Consider the following 22,120-nt stretch of genomic DNA (forward strand, 5'->3'; position numbering starts at 1 on the left):
GCCCAACATGGGGCTCAAACTCATGAGCCTGAGGTCAAGGGTCCAATGCTTTACCAAGTGAGCTATCCAGCATGGGAAACGAAGCTTTCCATCATCATACCCAGGAAGACCATTTGAGACCCAAAACACTATGCTAACTCATGCCCAGGGATGTTGTGCAGTCTTTGATTTCCAGGCAAGCATGGGGTGCAGTGTAAAAGCTACGGAATTCTTCAGCTTTAGCTAAGAACAGTTTCTAGACTAAAACAAAAGGCCCCCAAAGCCTACGGGCGTTATTTGGCAAGACCCAGTGTCAGAAGCACCCTGCATCTAGAAAGCTAGCACATCAGGCAGCACGGTTCCAGAATCCTGGGGTTTCTTCATGAACATGCGAAGAAACTACAATTAATCCAGAATGCGGCAGCTAGACTGGTGACTGGGAGCGGCCGCTGAGACCATATAACACCGGTTTACATTGGCTCCCAGTACATTTCCAAGCACAGTTCAAAGTGTTGGTGATGACCTTTAAAGCCCTAAAAGGCCTCGGTCCAGTATACCCGAAGGAGGGTCTTCACCCCCATCGTTCTGCCTGGACACTGAGGTCCAGCGCCGAGGTCCTTCTGGCGGTTTCCTCACTGCGAGAAGCCAAGTTACAGGGAAGCAGGCAGAGGGCCTTCTCGGTGGTGGCACCCGCCCTGTGGAACGCCTTCCCACCAGATGTCAAAGAGAAAAACAACTACCAAACTTTTAGAAGACATCTGAAGGTAGCCCTGTTTAGGGAAGCTTTTAATGTTTAATAGGTTATTGTATTTTAGTGTTTTGTTGGAAGCCACCCAGAGTGGCTGGGGAAACCCAGCCAGATGGGCGGGGTATAAATTATTATTATTATTATTATTATTATTATTATTATTCACCCTATATATTTAAAGCACATGGCTCCCCCCAATGAAACCTAAAAACTGCCCTCCCACCAGATGTCAAAGAGAAAAACAACTACCAGACTTTTAGAAGACATCTGAAGGCAGCCCTGTTTAGGGAAGCTTTTAATGTTTAATAGGTTATTGTATTTTAGTGTTTTGTTGGAAGCCGCCCAAAGTGGCTCGGGAAACCCAGCCAGATGGGCGGGGTATAAATAAAATTTATTATTATTATTATTATTATTATTATTATTATTATTACATATGGAATTGGCTGCAACAGATGGGTACCAAATGGACCCTCCATGTTCAGAGGCAGTATAACTCTGCTTCCCAGAAGCCCATCTGGCTGCCCCCACAGGGAACTAACACAGAGGACTAGGGGCACCCTCAGCCCCATCATCTGACAGTCCACTTCCGATATTCTTACCCATCCAGACTTCTCCGAATTGCCCAGCTCCCAGTTTCTTCTCCAGCTTCAGAGAGCTGCGGGGGATTTCCCAGGCATCTTTCTCCCAGGGCTGCTGAGGTTTCGGAGCGATACAAGGGTAAGTCAGCTTTTGGCACAGACCATCAGCTTGCCCTGGAAAAGAACACCAGGTTATTCTACCCTGCAAGATCCCAAGGCAAGGCTACATACAGGCTGGCACTTTTGAAAACAAGGCCCCAAATGGACCACAAATTTTGTTACACTGAGAAGAGCAGCACTTTTTAAAAAAAAATTATATTTATTCCAAATTTTAAAAGATACAAAAAGAAAACAAGAACAATACCAAATACAAAGAGAAAAAATAAAAATACATTCTCTTAAAAAAAGAAAAACAAGAAAAAATATTAAACCTTGATATAACTTTTTTCCTTTACTTCTTTCCTTGACCTCCCCACACCTCCCAATTTTGTATTCTAGTTCAAATCATTGTTTCAGCACAACCTTCCAACCTAATTTTCATTTAAATAATTTAATTTAATATGTTAAATTTTAACGTCCTCTCTTGTGCCACCATGGAGAAGCCTTTGTATGAACCCACTGCAGATACGTGAGAGAGTTGCGTGGAGTAGTGGTTAGAGTTCTGGACTAGAGACCTTGGAGAGACGACCAGGGTTCAAGTCCCCCCTTGGCTGTAAAACGCACTGGGTGACCGTGAGCCAGTCACAATGACATGGAGGTGTTCCAGGGAGCACCCAGTACCAGCTCACCCTTATAATGGCTGACCAGCTCCTGCAGGCTGCTGAAGGTGTTCCGAGCAGAAATGTAGAAGCCACCACTGTCCAGGGTCCGAATCTTGTAATGCTTCACCGTCTCCATTTTCTTCTGGTTGTCGAAATCTCGCACAGACAAGGAGTAAGAACCTGGGCCAAGAGGGAGGAATGCAAACTGAGAAAGGAGGTTCACGTGACCATTTCACCTGTTCTCCCATACCTGCTCTTTGGGTTTTGAATCTTGTCCATTATAAACGGGAGGAAGGGAGTGCTTCTAAGGAGCCAGCTTCAACGAGAAACAAATAAAACTACTGATGGTATCTGCCATATGGACATTGCCTCAGGCTGGGCGCAATGACCTGGTTTGCATGGAACACTACACCATGGTTTGTGTAAGGCAGCGTTCCTCAACCTTCTTGAGTTTTGGACTACAGTGGTGCCTCGCAAGACAAATGCCTCGCAAGACGAAAAGCGCGCAAGACGAAAGAGTTTTCCGTTTTTCGAGTCGTTCCGCAAGACGAATTTCCCTATGGGCTTGCTTCGCAAGACGAAATGTCTTGCGAGTTCTTACGAGTTTGTTTCCTTTTTCTTAAAGCCGCTAAGCCGTTAATAGCTGCTAAGCCCCTAAGCCGCTAAGCCGTTAATAGCGGCTAAGCCCCTAAGCCGTTAATAGCCACTAAGCCGTTAATAGCCGCTAAGCCGCTAATAGCCGTGCTTCGCAAGACGAAGAAACCGCAAGACGAAGAGACTCGCGGAACTGACCCCCGCCCTATGATTGCCTTGACTCACCCAGGGGTCGGGGAAGATTGCAAGTGGCCGTTTGGGTTCTCCTGTGGTCCTTGCGGAAGAAGACCCTGCTCAAGCAAGAGATACAGGTGGCAGGGCAGGACCTGTCCTCCACAGGCGCCAGGCAGGAACCTGGCCATCTAACTTCCCTGCCGCTTTCAGCACCTCCTCCTCCTCCTGCAAATCACACACAGGGAAAAGCTTGCAGAAAGCAGAGGTGGGTCAACCTGTCCTGTAGCAGCAGCAGGAGGGAGAACTGGAAAGTGCCACCGGATCGCCAGCACTTCCTCCCCAATCAGCAGCGTAGCGTGGGTTGTCAGCACCCGGGGCAAGGCAAGTAATTTGCGCCTCCTAACCTGGGGCAAGGCAAGTAATTTGCGCCCCTAACCCCTAACCTGCCGCTGCTGCCAGCTTCGTCTTGCTGCTGCCTGGGCTGCTGCCATGGGGCTCTGCTACAGCCTGCGCCCAAGGCTCTTCGGAGACTCCGGAGGCGGCGAGCACGCCCCCCCCAGATGTTGCGCCCAGTGCGGCCGGCCCCCCCTGCACCCCCCACGCTACGCCACTCCAATCCAATCCCCAATCCAATCTCAGCCCCCTGCACTGGAGAGGCTCACACAACAAGTGGGGCCTGCCCAAGCCCTCCACTCTGGGGCTGCCCCACAGGAAGAGAGAGGAAAGGAAGATGGTATATCAGGATGGTGGCAGAGGCGTTGCAAGGTACTGTATTTTTCGCTCTATAGGATTCACCGGACCATAGGAGGGGTAGAACGGGGGGGGGGGGATTCTCCCCTTCTCTGCTCAGCGAAGCGGCAGGAGAGACGGAGCCCCTTCCATTTCTCCTCCCGCTTCGCTGAAGGGGCGCTGCACAGAGAGGGAAAACTGTGCAGCACCTCTCCAGCGAAGCCTGGAGAGCGAGAGGGATCGGTGTGCACCAACCCCTCTCGCTCTCTAGGCTTCAGGCAGCTATCCGCAAGCCTTCGGAGCTCAGCGGGAGTTCCCTGCGCTCCGGGGGCTTCAGGCGGCTTCAGCGAAAGCAACATGAAGTCTCCGGAGCACGGAGGCTTTATTATTTTTAAATAATTTTTAATTATTTTGTGCTTCGGAGGCTTCTGTGCTTCGGAGGCTTCGCGTTGCTATCGCTGAAGCCAAGGAGCCTGCATTTGTTCCATACGATGCACACACACATTTCCCCTTCATTTTTGGAGGGGAAAAAGTGTGTCCTCTAGAGTGAAAAATACGGTAGGTTGTGGTCCGGCCTGAGTGCCACCTCTGGAGGGGGGGTGACAAAATGCTGTATGGCACTCAACGTCTGCGAGAGATGCTTTGGTTTTGGCACGCAGGCTGTAGGGCAGACGGCAGACTCCTTGTTGCAAGGTGTGTGATCTCCCCCCCAAAAAAGCTCCACAACTTTGGCTTCCCCAAAGAAAATGAAATACAGTGGTACCTCTGGTTGTGAATGGGATCCATTCCAGAGGCCCATTTGCAATCTGAAAAGAACGCAACCTTTGTCTGCGCATCTGCGCATGCGCGGGTCATGATTCGCTGCTTCTGTGCATGCGCGTGATATCATTTTGCACGTCTGCATATGCGCGAGCAATGAAACCCCGAAGTAACCCGTTATGGTACTTACGGGTCGCCGTGGGACGCAACTTGAAAATGCTCGACCTGAAGCCAACGTAACATGTGGTATGACTGTAAAGTCAAACCATTTTTGCAGGCAAAAATAAATAAATTTCAATGTGGGGGTGGGGAAATTTTCTGCCCTGGGTACCACCTGACCTTGCTATGCCACTGGGCGGTGGAAGAGGAAAGCAAACTGAGCAAGGGCAACATTTGCTCTGCCCCACTTGTGGGTTTCCCAGAGGCATCCAGCAGGCTCATTCTATGCGCGAGCAGCTCCTCTCTGAACAACAGGGCATCTGTTCTCCAGCGAGTCCAGCTGTTTGTGGGGAAGAGCTGATCTGGCCCATGCACACAGGAACCAGCACCACTTACCCTTGGTTGTCTCGCTGTCTCGGATCATGAAGGAGCCTATCACGTTCCCAGGGCTCAGCAGCTGCCGTTCAGCGTCCTTCCTGCTGACTCCTCTGAAAAACCACCTGGGGGGGGGGGCAAAAGTCACAAAACAGGAGGGTGAGCAAGCCAGATCTGGCTTTGCATGCGCTGTGCACCTTCCCAAGCAGGCATATCGGTCCATTTCAGTTTCTCATTTTCCCAAACTTTAGTTCGCTTCTCCACATTTCCATATCAGTTTGAAATTCTGTATTATTATTATTATTATTATTATTATTATTATTATTATTTTATTATTTTCAAATAATTTTTTATTATTTTCCTTATACATACCCTTGCAATACAATACATTAAATCACATAAATACCTCTAGCTCTGCCGAGCTTGCAACCCTCCCTCTCTTCAGCAGGAATCCCTTATTTTCTTATATCACGTACAGTCATACCTCGAGTTGAATGCGCTTCGGGTTGAGTGTGTTTGAGTTGCGCTCCGCGGCAACCCGGAAGTAACGGAGCGCGTTACTTCCGGGTTTCACAGCCCATGTACGTGCAGACGCTCAAAATGACGTCACGCGCGCATGTGCGGTAGCGGCGAAACGCTACCCGTGCACACGCAGACGCACCGTCGTGTCTTGCGTTCCATTCAGGATGCGAACGGGGCTCCGGAACTGATCCCGTTCGCATCCCGAGGTACCACTGTATTCTGTTTTTTTTAACTTATATCTGCCATACATTGTAAGAGCTATTTCAGTCCTGCCAGTGTTTTTAAAGTTTTACAATTATCCTTTATATACACCATAAATTTACTCCAACTTTCTTGAAACCTCTGATCGTCCTGATCCCGAATTCTTCCCGTCAGTTTGGCTAGCTCCGCATCACTCATCAATTTCGTCTGACACTCCGCAATAGTAGGAATTTCTTGCAGTTTCCAGTTTTGGGGCAAGCATGTTTCTTGCCGCTGCTGTGGCGTACATAAAGAGTCTTTGGTCCGCTTTCTTAATTTCTTATTTATTTTTTAAAGTCCTTGTGAAAATCCATCAACGCTGGGGTTGATACTAGGGAATTCTACTCTAGTGGAAGCTGGCAGGGCTACGTGGAGAGGGTAATTTGCCCCTGTTCACTATCCCACCCCACCCCCAAGCACAAACGGCCCTTTAATTGCAGTCCTAGATAAGCGACGTGCAGAGGAGACCCCCTTTGCCCCCCCCCCAGCCACAGAGCAGACTCACTCCTCCGTCTCCAGCGAGTTGACTCTGGCGACATAGTTGCTGGGGATATAACCCTCTTGGCCTGTCGAGAGGGCTTTGGCTCTCCACCACTCGCCCGAGCTGCAGAGAGAAAGAAACAGAGAGGAAGGGGGCAGAAAGAGGTAGAGAAAATCAATCTTCTGTCACTGAGAAGCATCAAGCACGCGCTCCAAATGGCAAGTTCAAAAGCAGATGCCCAGAAAGGCATTCCCCGCAGCGACACCCCTGCAATGCAGGCCGCTTGCTGCTGAGGTTTGCCAAACGATATAAGATGCTGTGCTTGGGTAAAGGCTAAAATGCATCTTAAAGGGCGTGTGGCAAGGGTTCAGGGGCTATGAGCCACAGACTTTCCCAAGGTCCACCAACACGTGTCTATGTAGTTGTCTGAATGGGCTGCAAAGGTCTATGGCTGCATTCAATTCAAAGTGTTGGTGCTGACCTTTAAAGCCCTAAACGGCCTCGGTCCTGTATACCCGAAGGAGCATCTCCACCCCCATCGTTCTACCCGGACACTGAGGTCCAGGTCTGAGGGCTTTTTGGCGGTTCCCTCATTGCGAGAAGCCAAGTTACAGGGAACCAGGCAGAGGGCCTTCTCGGTGGTGGCACCTGCCCTGCGGAATGCCCTCCCACCAGGTGTCAAAGAGAATGACAACTACCAGACTTTTAGAAGACACCTGAAGGCAGCCCTGTTTAGGGAAGTTTTTAATGTTAGATGCACTACTGTATTTTAATATTTTGTTGGAAGCCGCCCAGAGTGGCTGGGGAAGCCCAGCCAGATGGGCGGGGTATAAATAATATATTATTATTATTATTATTATTATTATTATTATTATTATTATTATTATTCACCCTGTATATTTAAAGCACATGGCTCCCCCCAACGAAACCTGAGAACTGCAGTTTGTGAAGGGTGCTGGGAATTCCAGGATTCTCTGGGGGCAAGTCTACCTATGCTATGGATTTAAACGGGTTTTATAATCCTTCCTTGTCCCCAGGGGAAATGCCTCTGCTACGTAAGCTTAGGATCTGTCAGATGGGAGCTGGAAACAGACATCTCAGTACCATAAACAAACTACAATACCCTGGAAGGAAGCAACAGCAAGTAAAGAGCTATACAACCAAAGTTGCTTCATAGTGTAGAGATATGAACGCCTCTACATGCTTTCTGCATAAAGGTAAAGGGGCCCCTGACCATTAGGTCCAGTCGTGGCCGATTCTGGGGTTGCGGCGCTCATCTCGCTTTACTGGTCGAGGGAGCCGGCGTACAGCTTCCGGGTCACGTGGCCAGCATGACTAAGCCGCTTCTGGCAAACCAGAGCAGCACACAGAAATGCCGTTTATCTTCCCGCCGCAGTGGTACCTATTTATCTACTTGCACTTTGACGTGCTTTCAAACTGCTAGGTTGGCAGGAGCAGGGACCGAGCAACGGGAGCTCACGCCGTCGCGGGGATTTGAACCGCCAACCTTCTGATCGGCAAGTCCTAGGCTCTGTGGTTTAACCCACAGCGCCACCCGCTTCCTTTCCCCTTTTCTTTTCCCTTTTCTTGCGAGGAATCCTTTTTGGAATAAGGGAATTTCCCTTAAAAAAAGGAAAACGTTGACAGCTATGGCTTTCTGTGTTTTAGAATTGTAGCATGGAAGTGTTGAATGGTCTGTTTAAATTTGAAGGTTCATTATGGTTCCACAAGATGTGTATTTCTTTAAAGGCCAGAGCAAATAACGTGACCTAGTTTTGCAGCCATGAAGCAGTATAGCAGGTGCTGCTAAGTTGTAGTAATTAAGCTGTTGGGTATGGTATATAAAGAGCAGCATGCAGCTCTCTCAGTACCCTGGTGGATGGGTCATGCTTATTGATATATTGTAATTTAGTGTAAAAGGAGTTTTTGTTGCTAAAACCTAGCAAAAGTTATTTTGCGTTTCTTGAATGTGTGGTCTCCCTAGCACGCCTTCTGCAGTGCAACTAATATGCAAATAGCCAACAGGAAGTATACTGTATTATATATCAAACCTATTTTTATGCTTTTTAGCAAGAACGTAAACGAGCTAATAGATAACACTGTGCGAGGGGCGGGGGTGGATTTGCCCCACCAAACTGAAAGCAGGCAAAAAAAGCACCCCTGCAGCGCAGCCCTAAGACTTATGAGGATCCAGCATAGATAGGATATAACAAATTGGGTCAACCAGATTCCCAAAGAAAGCAGATCAGGGCCCCCCACCACTTACTCCCAGATTAGACCCCCCCCAATAAACAGCTGCACTAGAGGGGGTCTTGTACTTACTTCTCTAGGACTTTGAGACGGTCGCCCTTCTGGAAGTTCAGGTCTTCCTTGTGAATGGCTTCATAGTCGTAAAGAGCCAGAACGATAAACTCTTCTGTTCCTGCGAGAATGAGCAAGGGTTGTATTCACACAAACTCAGTGTTTACTCTGGACGCAGGGACAAACCTCACTTCGCTGGCAGCTAAATTATTGCTAAGTTATTGTTGCTGAATTTCCTCATTGATAATTTTATTGTTCTATATTTGTTTTTTGTTTTTTGTTTTTTTTTGTAAACCAATGCGCTCTACGTGGGGCTACCTTTGCAGGTGACCCGGAAACTGCAATTAATCCAGAATGCGGCAGCTAGACTGGTGACTGGGAGCGGCCACTGGGACCACATAACACTGGTCCTGAGAGATCTGCATCGGCTCCCAGTACGTTTCCGAGCACAATTCAAAGTGTTGGCGCTGACCTTTAAAGCCCTAAACAGCCTCGGTCCTGTATACCTGAAAGAGGGTCTTCACCTCCATCGTTCTGCCCAGACACTGAGGTCCAGCGCTGAGGGTCTTCTGGTGGTTCCCTCGCTGTGAGAAGTGAGGTTACAGGGAACCAGGCAGAGGGCCTTCTCGGTAGTGGTGCCTGCCCTGTGGAATGCCCTCCCTTCAGATGTGAAGGAAATAAGCAGCTATCCTATTTTTAAAAGACATCTAAAGACAGCTCTGTTTAGGGAAGTTTTTAATATTTAATGCTTTATTGTTTTTAACACTCGTTTGGGAGCCGCCCAGAGTGGTTGGGGAAACTCAGCCAGATGAGCGGAGTATAAATAAATTGTTGTTGTTGTTGTTGTTTTTGCAATCGGTATATAAACGTTATGAAATAAAACAAATAAAACCAGCTCGTTGACAGGCAGGTATGGATGTGGAGCAAGGGAGGTGGGTGGCGCTGTGGGTTAAACCACAGAGCCTAGGGCTTGCCGATCAGAAGGTTGGCAGTTCGAATCCCTGCGACGGGCTGAGCTCCTGTTGTTCGGTCCCTGCTCCTGCCAACCTAGCAGTTCAAAAGCACATTGAAGTGCAAGTAGATCAATAGGTACCGCTCCAGAGGGAAGGGAAACGGCGTTTCCGTGCATTGCTCTGGTTCGCCAGAAGCGGCTTAGTCATGCTGGCCACATGACCCGGAAGCTGTACCCCAGCTCCCTCGGCCAATAAAGCGAGATGAGCACTGCAACCCCAGAGTTGGCCACGACTGGACCTAATGGTCAGGGGTCCCTCTACCCTTTACCTTTTTATGGATGTGGAAAGCTGAGCCCATGGCTGACAAGGGGACGTATGTCTTTGCAGCACACAGCTCTCTGATGTAGGCCAGGGGCCACAGATCTATGGGTCCCCCTCCCGCCAAGACAGACCATAGAGGCAGGCATACATACCATCGGTTGTGGAAGGCTTCGGTTTGCTGGGTGCTGGGCCAAGCTGGGATGCAAGAGAACAGAAATAATTTATGAACAGGAAAACAGAATCTCCACAATACAGCATTTCTAACCCTCAGCCTGCTCCACAGTCTCTGCTGCACGCTTTGCCAAACTGGTGCCCTCCAGCTATTTCAGGAGACAAGTCACATCCTTGCCGGTCTTACGGAAGATGGAGTTCTTGTTGTTAAATATACCAAGAGAAAAGAGCACACCAAGAACTCAGGCCAATACAGTGGTACCTCGGGATGCGAACGGGATACGTTCCAGAGCCCTGTTCACATCCCAAACAGAACATAAGACGCGACAGCATGTCTGCGCATGTGTGGCTTGCGTTTTGCCGCTTCTGTACATGCTTGTGATGTCATTTCGACTGCGCATGCACAAGCGGCGAAACCCTGAAGTAACGCACTCCGTTACTTCTGGGTCGCTGCGGAGCGCTATCCGAAAGTGCTCAACCTGAAGCGTATTTATCCCGAGTTATGACTGTATAAGTTTCAATAGTGGGAGTGGTCCCTACTCGAAAATCAGTAGTCAATTGAAACAAGAACTAATCCATTCAAAAGTATGTATTCTGACAAGAATTACAAACTCAAACAGAGATTACCAACTCAAACTCATAAGGATACGTATATCCAATTATGGATCAGAAACCAGTAAGTTCATGTTAGCCCAAAGTCAGATTCAACGTCAAGGTCTTAGTTTCAATCATTGAGCAGAAGTCAGAAGTCAGTTATGGATCAGAAAACAGGACAGGGCCCTGTTTCGATCAGCTGGAAGTATATAATATTACATGAAAGTACATTTAAATTCTAAGTTAACATAAATAGTAAAACCGTCATAACTCTATTTGAGTTTGCAATTCTTGTCAGAATACATACTTTTGAATGAATTAGTTCTTGTTACAATTGACTATTGATTTGCGAGTAGAGACCACTCCCGCTATTCAAACTTATATTGGCCAGAGTTCTTGGTGTGCTCTTTTCTCTTGGCCTTACGGAAGATGGCATCAGGTCTTATGGGTTAGAGACTGCTTCCTCTAATGGTGATCTCTAACCCCCAAAAAGCTTATCCTATCACAAATATACCAGCCTTTAAAGCTAATGCTTCAAGAGTTTGAAGGGACCCCCAAAGGCCATCTGTTCCAGCCCCCTGAAATGCAGGAATCACAGCTAACCAATCCATGACAGATGGCCATCTAGCCCTCTGCTTAAAAACCTCCAAGGAAGAAAAAGTCCACCACTTTTGGAGGGAATCTGTTCTGCTGTCAAACAGCTCTTACCATCAGAAAGTTCTTAACACTCCATTAAATACCCTTAACACTTCGTAAAATACTGTATTTTTCGCTCTATAAGACGCACCAGACCACAAGACGCACCTAGTTTTTGGAGGAGGAAAACAAGAAAAAAAATATTCCTAATCTCAGAAGCCAGAACAGCAAGAGGGATCGCTGTGCCGTGAAATCAGCAATCCCTCTTGCTGTTCTGGCTTCTGGGATAGCTGCGCAGCCTGCATTCACTCCATAAGACACACACATTTCCCCTTACTTTTTAGGAGGGAAAAGGTGAGTCTTATAGAGCAAAAAATACGGTATCTCTTCTGACTTTTTCTTTGAGACTGGCAAGTAATTTAGACTTACAGCGTTAGTGGGGTCTGGTATGTAATTATTCAGATCACCCAAGCTCTGAGGAGGTCCTGAGATTTTTTCATTGAGGTTGATTTCTTTGGATTTCATGCAGCCCATTCTGGGAGAAGGGAGGGAGAGAGAGAGAGAAGAGATTCTAAGCCCAGGCTCTAGACGAAAATATGTGTTTTTCTTTATTTATCTAACAAAATTTATGTACCGATTGATGGTAAGGAAATCTCCAAGCGGTTTACAGAGATATAAAACAAAACATTAACATTGCTGATTAAAACAAGTAAAAGCAGGTGGTTTAAAATATTCAGAAGATTGTTAAAATCAACAGCAGCTAAAAAGAAATAAAACATGTGTAACTTCTACACGTCTGTATAGGTAAAGGGACCCCTGACCATTAGGTCCAGTTGTGGCCGACTCTGGGGTTGCAGCGCTCATCTCGCTTTATTGGCCGAGGGAGCCGGCGTACAGCTTCCGGGTCATGTGGCCAGCATGACTATGCCGCTTCTGGCGAACCAGAGCAGCGCACGGAAACGCCGTTTACCTTCCCGCCGGAGTGGTACCTATTTATCTACTTGCTAGGTTGGCAGGAGCAGGGACCGAGCAACGGGAGCTCACCCCGTCGCGGGGATTTGAACCACCAACCTTCTGATCGGCAAGTCCTAGGCTCAGTGGTTTAACCCACAGCACCACCCGTGTCTCTACACGTCTGTAGGGTTGCCTAAATAACAATGTTTTAAGGCAACTGTCAAAAAGTACAGCCAAGGCGTCAAGAGGCAGGGAGTTCCAAAGTGCAGGTGCTGCCACACTAAAAGATTGGTTTCTTGCAAGTGCAGAACAAGTATGATGTTGTGCAGTCAAGAGGGCATATCCCACAAGGAAACTGGTCCCAAGCCGTTAAGGGCTTTACAAACCAATAGTAACTGTGAGCTTTTGTGGGCAACCGTAAGCATCAGATTTTGCATTCACGGGCTAAACCACCTGAGCACAGCACCCTCAGCGCCCGAGTTGAGCTGCATCCAATTTGCATCCCAAACAGACCCTTTCTTCTTCTGTCCTTGTAACTCAAGCCAACATAATTCTGGAAGCATCAAGCTAATTCTGTGGCCCGTCCATCATTATTGAAATAGGCAAAGCAATATTTAAAAGACTAACCCAGCGGCGGTGCTCCTGCTGCTATCAGGGACAGGAATTTTCCTCACAGAGTTGTGAGGCTGCGCAGCAGGTGAAAAATTCGGGAGTGGAAACCGAATTCCCTGCACACAGAAAGCAAGCCCTTCAGGAAGATGATCTTGCCTCCAACTTTTCCCCATGTCTTTTCTGTGTGCAGGGAAGTGTTGGCTGTGTGCTTATGGTTTGTTTTTGAAGTTCAGGTGGAGGCCTTCACTCATGCGGTGCTACAGCCTTGTGCTTGAATCCGGCTTGCACAATTGGAGTCCGGACCAGATGAGCCATTACCCTGATCCAGGAGACTATTCTTTTTTTCTTTTAAATAATTTTATTAAGAATTTCAACATAACAAATTATCAAAACATATCATCTTCATTGTTCCCCTCCCCCTTTTCCCCTCCCCCCACCCCAGGAAGAACCCCCAAGTCTTCCCTCAGTTCCTCTCTCTGATTTTTCAACACATGTTATTCTCTGCATATTGTAAAATTGTAAAGATCCTCAATTTCTCTGTCTATTATGGTAACAATCAACAAATTTGTGTATGTTTATTCAAAACCTGCCAAGGAGTCCAATTCATTTTGTTGTCTTTTTAAGTAGTTTGTAAAAAGTTCCCATTCTTTTTTAAAGTCACAGTTGTCCTTGTCTCGCAGCTTGCATGCCAATTTTGCCAACTCTGCATAATCCATCAATTTCTCTTGCCACTGTTCTTTTGTTGGGATTTGCTCATTCTGCCATCCTTGTGCTATCAAGACTCTTGCTGCCGTTGTCGCATACATTAATAAATTCTTTATTTTCCTTGGCAGGTCTTTTCCTACAATCCCTAACAAAAATGCTTCTGGCTTTTTTACAAATGTTAATTTGAACGTTTTCTTCAACTCATTATATATCATTTCCCAGAATTTTTAAATGTCTCTTACGTAAATAGATTCTTTATTTTCCTTGGCAGGCCTTTTCCTACAATCCCTAACAAAAATGCTTCTGGTTTTTTTTACAAATGTTAATTTAAACATTTTCTTCAACTCATTATATATCATTTCCCAGATTTTTTAAAAAATTCTCTACATTCCCACCACATATCATGAATAGCAGACTATTCTTAATACCTTACGCTCTCAGGAAAAACACTTGCCCTAGAGCATTATCTCCCTATGAACCATGGCCACCACAATAACCACAGAGCTGTGATAGGAGGCAAGTGGGAAAAGGCCATTTCCTTCCCCACTGACATGATCCCCTGTAGACTTTTAATATCCCCTCTCAGCCTCTGAAAAGCAGAAGGCACTCTCAGCTCAGTGGATCCAGAGGCATTGCACACAGGGAACAGAATTTGGGCTACCGGCCCAAAGCGGCGCCACAAGGGTATGAGATAAGCTTTCCTCAGCACAGCGGAAGTTGGTTAGGAGGAAGAGAAAGTTTCTTCTGTCTCTCCGGGGACAGGAAGAAGCACACACACAAGCTACTGGTTTCAATTGGCCTCCGCCTGCCAGCATTTTGGGTTTCGATCTTTACATATTGCATTCGTTGCAATGGCGGCCTCCAGATGTTTGCGTGGCAACTCGCGCCAGCTCCGGCCATCACGGGTGCGATTTGCTCCCAAAACATCGAGGAGGCATTTCTTCTCTTGTTCCCTCGGTGCCAGTGGCAGCAATTTTAAATCTTGAGTCTCAGTCGCCAAGACTTCTCAAACTGCTTGCAACAGACAACTCCCAGTCGCAAAACGCACTAGGCGCCTGGCTAATTTCGAATGCTGGTCAGAAGCCGGGGAAGGGTGACATGCAATAACAGGCCAAAAGTGCCTCTGAACATACCGTATTTTTCGCTCTATAAGATGCACCAGACCATAAGACGCACCTAGTTTTTGGAGGAGGAAAACAAGAAAAAAAATATTCTGAATCTCAGAAGCCAGAACAACAAGAGGGATCGCTGCGCAGCGAAAGCAGCAATCCCTCTTGCTGTTCTGGCTTCCGGGATAGCTGCGCAGCCTGCATTCGCTCCATAAGACGCACACACATTTCCCCTTACTTTTTAGGAGGGAAAAAGTGAGTCTTACAGAGCAAAAAATACGGTACTTGCAGCAATAGACCAAGGCACTGCTGGGGTGGAACTGTGTGTTTCAGGGCAATTAAGCCCTGTTCGCAGCACTGTCATAAGCCGTTCCACAAGCAGAGCCAGGGACCATCTAGCTCAGCTGCCACTCTGCAGGGGTTTGCACTAGCAGAACTTCAAAACGGGAAGTTCTTTTGCTATAAAGTGCTGTTTCACGCCACCTCACTCTCCAAGCGGGGAAACTCCAAGGCTTTCCGGGCACTTACTCAGGGTTCAATTTCCTCAGAATGAAGGTCAGCAGAGACTGCAGTGTATTTTGGATACAGTGGTACCTTGGGATAAGAACTTAATTCGTTCTGGAGGTCCGTTCTTAACCTGAAACTATTCGTAACCTGAGGTACCACTTTAGCTAACGGTGCCTCCCACTGCTGCCGCACCGCCACCGTGTGATTTCTGTTCTCATCCTGAAGCAAAGTTCTTAACCCAAGGTACTATTTCTGGGATAGCGGAGTCTGTAACCTGAAGCATCTGTAACCGGAAGTGTCTGTAACCTGAGGTACCACTGTATAGGTAAAAGGTAAAGGACCCCTGGATGGTTAAGTCCAGTCAAAGGCAACTATGGGGTTGCGGCACTCATCTCGCTTTCAGGCCAAGGGAGCCGGCGTTTGTCCACAGACAGCTTTCTGGGTCATGTGGCCAGCAGGACTCAACCGCTTCTGGCGCAATGGGACATCGTGATGGAAGCCAGGGCGCAAGGAAACATCGTTTACCTTCCTGCCACCTATTTATCTACTTGCACTGTACGCTTTCAAACTGCTAGGTTGGCAGGAGCTGGGACAGAGTAATGGGAGCTCACCCCGTCATGGGGATTCGAACCACCAAACTTCCGATTGGCAAGCCCAAGAGGCTCAGTGGTTGAGACCACAGCGCCACCTGTGTCCCTAGTCTTTTGCATATATGGCTTTATTTACACACACAGTGGTACCTTGGTTGTTAAACTTAATCCGTTCTGGGAGTCTGTTCGGCTCCCGGAACAGCTCGAAAACCAAGGCGTGGCTTCTGATTCGCTGCAAGAGCTTCCTGAACTCAATCGGAAGCCGTGATGGGTTTTTGGCTTCCAAAAAATGTTCGCAAACCGGAACACTCACTTCTGGGTTTGCGGCATTCGGGACCCAAAACGTCTGAGTACCAAGGCATTCAACAACCAAGGTATGACTGTATCTACAACCTGAGCATAAGATAAGAGGGGCCGACAGAATGAATACCCCCAAAGATCTTGCTTCTCCGTGAGTCACTGCTTTGGACCCAGCACAGAGCAAGCAGGTCTCTGTGTATCCAGCTTCCTGCCTGCTTCCAGCTCAGCTCACACCCCAAAACTCTGCTAGTTGTTCTCCTACCTAGCAGCTAGGAGATGAGGGGCACCTATCTGCCCAGATGGTGCGACCACTCAGTTGTAGTTCTTGCAACCTAGCTCATTTTTTGGGGTGCTGACCAGGACACTTGAGTGGCCTACGGAGGTCATTGTCCTAAGAGAATTGTCTGACTAGTTTGGAGAACTCCTCTGTTAGATTAGACTCTTCCACTTCTTCTTCCTCTTTGGCAATCACTTGTAGCCGCGTAAGATTGTCTTCCATTAACACGGTTTTAACAATGAGTCTGTAAGTGACTATGGAGGCCATTTCTGAATCCACACATCCTTCCACAATGGGGACATTGGTTTCCAGGTGGGAGTTGATCACGGTGTGGATTTGCCAAGCGTGCCTTCCTCTTAGCACGTTTCTCCCTTGCATCCTGAGTTTGAGTGTCATCAAAGTCCATGACACCTTTGGTAAAGGCTGTTCTCCAACTGGAGCACTCGCAGGCCAGTGTTTCCCAGTTGTCAGTGTTTATACTACATTGTTAAAGATTTGCCTTGAGAGAGTCTTTAAACCTCTTTTGTTGACCACCAGCATTACACTTTCCATTTTTAAGTTCGGAATAGAGTAGTTGCTTTGGAAGACGATCATCAGGCATCTGCACAACATGACCAGTCCAATGAAGTTGATGTTGAAGAATCATTGCTTCAACACTGGTGATCTTTGCTTCTTCCAGTACACTGGTATTAGTTCGCCTGTCTTCCCAAGTGATGTGTACAATTTTTCAGAGACACAGTTGATGGAATCTTTCGAGGAGTTGGGGATGGCATTTATAAGTGGTCCATGTTTTAAAAGCATACAGTAAGGTTGGTAGTACAACAGCTTTGTAAGCAAGCATTTGACCCCAAGAACTGGAAGGGACTCAGGACATCATCCAGACTGACCCCCCAAACCGAATACAGTTCAATATTAAGCATTTTAATGTATTGCACATTTGCAAATGTAGGGCCAGCAGCATCTCCAGGGGGCCCTGCCTGAGCTGTCAGCTGTCAGTGTGTAGACCAAACTGAGCTAGATCAGACCCTCCGAGTGTCCCTATTTTGCAATGACAGCAATAGATTTACAGAAGCCATCCCAGTTTTTGATTTGATCCTGGAATTTCCTCTTTTTCCTTAAAGGTAAAGGGACCCCTGACCATTAGGTCCAGTCGTGACTGACTCTGGGGTTGTGGTGCTCATCTCGCTTTATTGGCCGAGGGAGCCGGCGTACAGCTTCCGGGTCATGATGACTAAGCCGCTTCTGGCAAACCAGAGCAGCGCACGGAAACGCCGTTTACCTTCCCAACGGAGTGGTACCTATTTATCTACTTGCACTTTGACGTGCTTTCGAACTGCTAGGTTGGCAGGAGCAGGGACCGAGCAACAGGAGCTCACCCTGTCGCGGGGATTCGAACCGCCAACCTTCTGATAGGCAAGTCCTAGGCTCTGTGGTTTACCCCACAGCGCCACCCGCGTCCTTTTCCTTAGGACATGCCTATTTTCATCAGAGAAATGTTGGAAGGTATGGAGCTATGCAACTCTCAAGCCAAGGAGACAAGTAACTGTACAACTTTAGACGACATCTGAAGGCAGCCCTGAATAGGGAAGTTTTTAATGTTTAATATTATATTGTGTTTCTATATATGTTGGAAGGTGCCAAGAGTGGCTGGGGCATCCCAGTGAGATGGTTGGGGTATAAATAAAATGAAAATGATGATGATATGTCTATTTTCATTGGAGAAATGTTGGAGGGGATGCTAGATAGATTGTTTGCCTCTGTATAAGGCAGCTTCCTTTCATTCTTCTGCTACACAGTGTTCCTGTCTCAAGAGAGCCAGGTCAACTTTTGGTTCCTAGGTAAAGGGACCCGACCCCTGACCATTAGGTCCAGTTGTGGCCGGCTCTGGGATTGCGGTGCTCATCTCGCTTTATTGGCCAAGGGAGCTGGCGTACAGCTTCCGGGTCATGTGGCCAGCATGACTAAGCCCCTTCTGGCGAACCGGAGCAGCGCACGGAAACGCCGTTTACCTTCCCGCCAGAGTGGTACCTATTTATCTACATGCACTTTGCCGTGCTTTTGAACTGCTCGGTTGGCAGGAGCAGGGACTAAACAATGGGAGCTGACCTTCTGATCGGCAAGTCCTAGGCTCTGTGGTTTAACCCACAGCGCCACCCGCGTCCCACTGGTTCCTAGCAGTGGTTTAAAAATAATTTAAAAAGAGAACTTGTCTTTTGGCTCATCAGATCTGCAGACAAGGCAGCCCCTGTGCACTGACCATGCTTTTGCACGAGGAAGAAGAACTTTCTCAGGAATTTAAGACTTTTCCCCACAGTGCATAATTTGATTCAGGGGCCCTGCCAGCTCCTCTTTCCTATGGTGGCCACAAGTGTTCCAGTAAATATACCCTCAAAAATCTACAATGCCCAAGACAGGGGGGTAGGAGCTGCTTGCTCCATTTTGGGTCCCCAATCTCTTTTTTTCCTGATCTTTTAGATGGGGCAGCTATTAGGTGTTACGCTCCTGCCTAACGGCAGCCATTTTGTGACTGGCGCTCACGGAGCCTTCTGAAGTTTCCAAATGGGTCTGTTGGCCAAAAAAAAAAGGCGGGGAATTTAATTGTTTGCATTCGCTGCCACACAATGAGATAAGCTTTGTGACTTTAAAAGGGGATTAGGCCAAGGCTTCTCAAACTTTCTAACTCCAGGGGGCCTGTCTGAAAAGACCAAAATTTACTGAGGTTCATTCCCCTCACAGAGCTATAATTCCCAGAACGGTTTAAAAGCCAATCTCTCTTCATAGCGAACTCTGGGAATTGTAGATCTGTGGGGGGAATGGGGGGGTGTCTCTTAGCAAGCTTCACAAACTACAGCTCCCAAAATTCTTTTGGGGGAAGCTAGGGCTGTCTAAAGTGGTATCACAGAACTTTAAAAGTATGGCATGAAAGTGGCCTGAAATTGTCCCAGTTGGAAAGGGCGCATGTTGCATTTTTCTAAAAGAAAGAAGAAAATCTGTTTAATAATAATAATAATAATAATAATAATAATATATTATTATTATTTATACCCCGCCCATCTGGCTGGGTTTCCCCAGCCACTCTGGGCGGCTTCCAACAGAACACTAAAATACAATAACCTATTAAATATTAAAAGCTTCCCTAAACAGGGCTGCCTTCAGATGTCTTCTAAAAGTTTGGTAGTTATTTTTCTCTTTGACATCTAGTGGGAGGACGTTCCACAGGGCAGGTGCCACCACTGAGAAGGCCCCCTGCACTTCTCACAAAGAGGGAATTGCCAGAAGGCCCTCGGCGCTGGACCTCAGTGTCCGGGCTGAACAATGGGGGTGGAGACGCTCCTTCAGGTATACTGGGCCGAGGCCATTTAGGGCTTTAAAGGTCAGCACCAGAACTTTGAATTGTGCTCAGAAACGTACTGGGAGCCAGTGTAGGTCTTTCAAGACCGGTGTAAAACTTGCACCAACACATTTTTCCACTTAAGCACCATTGCAGAAATATTTTTTAATTGGCAAAAGTGTGTGCAAGTACAAATTATGAGATCAATTCGAATAAAATGGTGCTGATGAGACGGGGAATATTTTCAAGGTGTGCTGAAGTTGAGGAGTGACAGCAGGGGCTCACCTGTCTGAAACATCAAACCTACTGAGTCACTCTAAAGCTGCCTGCATTTGCAGAGAGAATGTGCTATACAGTACAATCAAATCTTTTGGCTATTTAGATTGAGCAACTTCAACCATATGTGGCTAGGGGCTGGCTGGTTGAATTCTGCAAGTTTAATGTAAGCAAAGCCGAGAGCTTGAAAGCTCTTTCCACACCACGTAAGCCAAGCAGAAACAGTGTGGTATGAGCTCTTCAGCTCTCTGCCTTGCTTGGAGGAGGGGGGATGGGGTGGGGAGCAAAGCCCTGTTGGTGCACCAATTCTGGAGTGCTCTTGCGAGATCTTGCTGGGCTCACATGAGCATCCCTGGCCTTCCGGAGCCCATGCGCTGAGCATCCCTCGGCCTCTAAGAGACCTCGTGCTCTGTTGGAGCAAAACCAACCACAATGGACATACTTGACCCAGCAGGAAAGTTGTTGGGGGGGGGGGTAGCTCGGTGGAGATATGTCTATGACACACACAACACACTCTACACAATTTGCTCAGAAGCATTCATACATATGCAATAGCTAATGTAAATTTGTGGCCTAGACCTATGTGCAATGTGCCTGATACTAGGAACCATGGTTTGTTTCCTCTGTGCATTGAGGGGACAGGACAACCCACCATCAACTATGGTTTACTGTGACGTGCTATCTGGGTCACAGAAGCAAACCAATATTTCATTTTATTTATGAGAGAGGAAGAGAGATGATTTTCAAATATACCAAAACTAAGGAAACAACAATAGGAATATTAGGTGCACATTCCAGCCCAAACTCCTTGGAGACCCTGGGTGGAGATGTGGGCTCAGTTTTTTACCCCCAAAAGCAGCAGTGTTGGAGGAGAAAATTGTCTGGTTTCCATGTAACACTACACTGTGGTTTGACAAACTACAAATTCACTATGAGTTGCCGCACAGACAATCAGACAAACAATGGCTTATTTATCCAAAGTTTGTTTGTTCGTTGTTGTTTTTCCAGTTGCTCCTGCAACTGAGGTGGTGTGGCCAAACAAACCTTGGTTCAGGAGGGAGTGTCGAGTTCAAGCATGACGACAAGCTGCAGTTAAAACAAACCAAGGTTCATAAACCAATAACAAACCATGGTTTGTTGGAAACCCTAGTTATACCTCTGGACAAAGTTTGTGTGTGTGATTTTAATAAACCATGGTGGCGCTGTGGGTTAAACCATAGAGCCTAGGACTTGCCAATCAGAAGGTTGGCGGTTCAAATCCCCGCAACGGGGTGAGCTCCCGTTGCTCGGTCCCTGCTCCTGCCAACCTAGCAGTTTGAAAGCACGTCAAAGTGCAAGTAGATAAATAGGTCCTGCTCTGGCGGGAAGGTAAACGGCGTTTCTGTGCGCTGCTCTGGTTCGCCAGAAGCGGCTTAGTCCTGCTGGCCACATGACCCGGAAGCTGTACGCCGGCTCCCTCGGCCAGCAAAGCGAGATGAGCGCCGCAACACCAGAGTCGGTCATGACTGGACCTAATGGTCAGGGGTCCCTTTACCTTTTTAACATTCTGAGGCAGCCAGGTTAATGGTTAGCCTTTCCTCACACAACTATTGGGAAAAAAAGCAGGTGCTTGTATCCCCACCCCCACTGAGTGAGCCGTGGATTGCAGCTTTTGCAGGGGGAGGTGTGTATAAACAACCAGAAGGACAGAGCTGGACACCCCTCCCACAGAGCTGCGATACAGATTAAAACAGAATCAAGATGCTAGATTTCCTCCATTGTTCCCACCCTTAGAATATCTTCGCTGTGCCTCTACAAACTATGATGTGCTGAAAAGCCTTAGGGCACCAGAGCTTGCGCGACTTAACTCCGGTTCAATTGCAGTGTACAGCACGTTCTCAGGTGCACACTGAATAGCACGGTTGAGGTCTAAACATTTAGTTGAAAGGGTGAGTTGAGTCCTTGTGAAACTACTTTCTTTCACCACCTGGCTACGTATTCCAGCAGCCTTCTCCAACTTGGTGCCCTCCAGGCTCCAGATGTTTCAGACTGCAAGGTTCAGCTCCTGCAGAGCCACTGAAATTCAGTGGGGTGACTTATGAACTATACAATGCAAACAATAGAGGTGTTTATTTGGGGGGGGGGGCATGTCCCCTACAAACCCCCTTGAAAAGGGCGACGTCTGATCAAAGTACCCAGAGCCTTCGCAACAGAGAAGTACCTTGGCTCACGACTACCCAGATGAGCCGAAAGCGGAGGTGAGTGATGACTCGGGGAAAGAGGAAAACAAACTCTGCACATGCTCTAGAGCAGGCTCTCCGCTGCCTTATCATTTCACGGGCTCCAGGGCATTAAAGACACAGACAAAACTCCGGGTTAAGCATTTCTTACAAACACACAGACAA

General features: G+C 47.5%; 1 protein-coding gene across 4 annotated transcripts in view; it reads right to left on the reverse strand.

The window, feature by feature from the left end:
• HCK (HCK proto-oncogene, Src family tyrosine kinase) overlaps positions 1-22,120 on the reverse strand; it is a 37,342-nt gene that overhangs the window by 14,787 nt on the left and 435 nt on the right. For 3 of the 4 annotated variants that reach the window (XR_014565651.1, XM_083744436.1, XM_083744437.1), the window contains exons 2-8: positions 11,505-11,610; positions 9,827-9,869; positions 8,422-8,521; positions 6,124-6,222; positions 4,878-4,981; positions 2,094-2,246; positions 1,327-1,479 (exon numbers count right to left, since the gene is read on the reverse strand). Coding sequence is in view for 3 of the 4 variants with exons in the window: in XM_083744436.1 (XP_083600562.1) it covers positions 1,327-1,479; positions 2,094-2,246; positions 4,878-4,981; positions 6,124-6,222; positions 8,422-8,521; positions 9,827-9,869; positions 11,505-11,609 (757 nt within the window). In the remaining variant the exon portion in view is untranslated. Of the gene's footprint in view, positions 1-1,326; positions 1,480-2,093; positions 2,247-4,877; positions 4,982-6,123; positions 6,223-8,421; positions 8,522-9,826; positions 9,870-11,504; positions 11,611-21,936; positions 22,031-22,120 lie in introns of those variants that run through there. The other variant, XM_083744435.1, reaches the window with a different exon arrangement.

This window comes from Podarcis gaigeae (assembly GCF_964106915.1).
Source record: "Podarcis gaigeae genome assembly, chromosome: 6".
Classification (NCBI taxonomy): Eukaryota; Metazoa; Chordata; class Lepidosauria; order Squamata; family Lacertidae; genus Podarcis; species Podarcis gaigeae.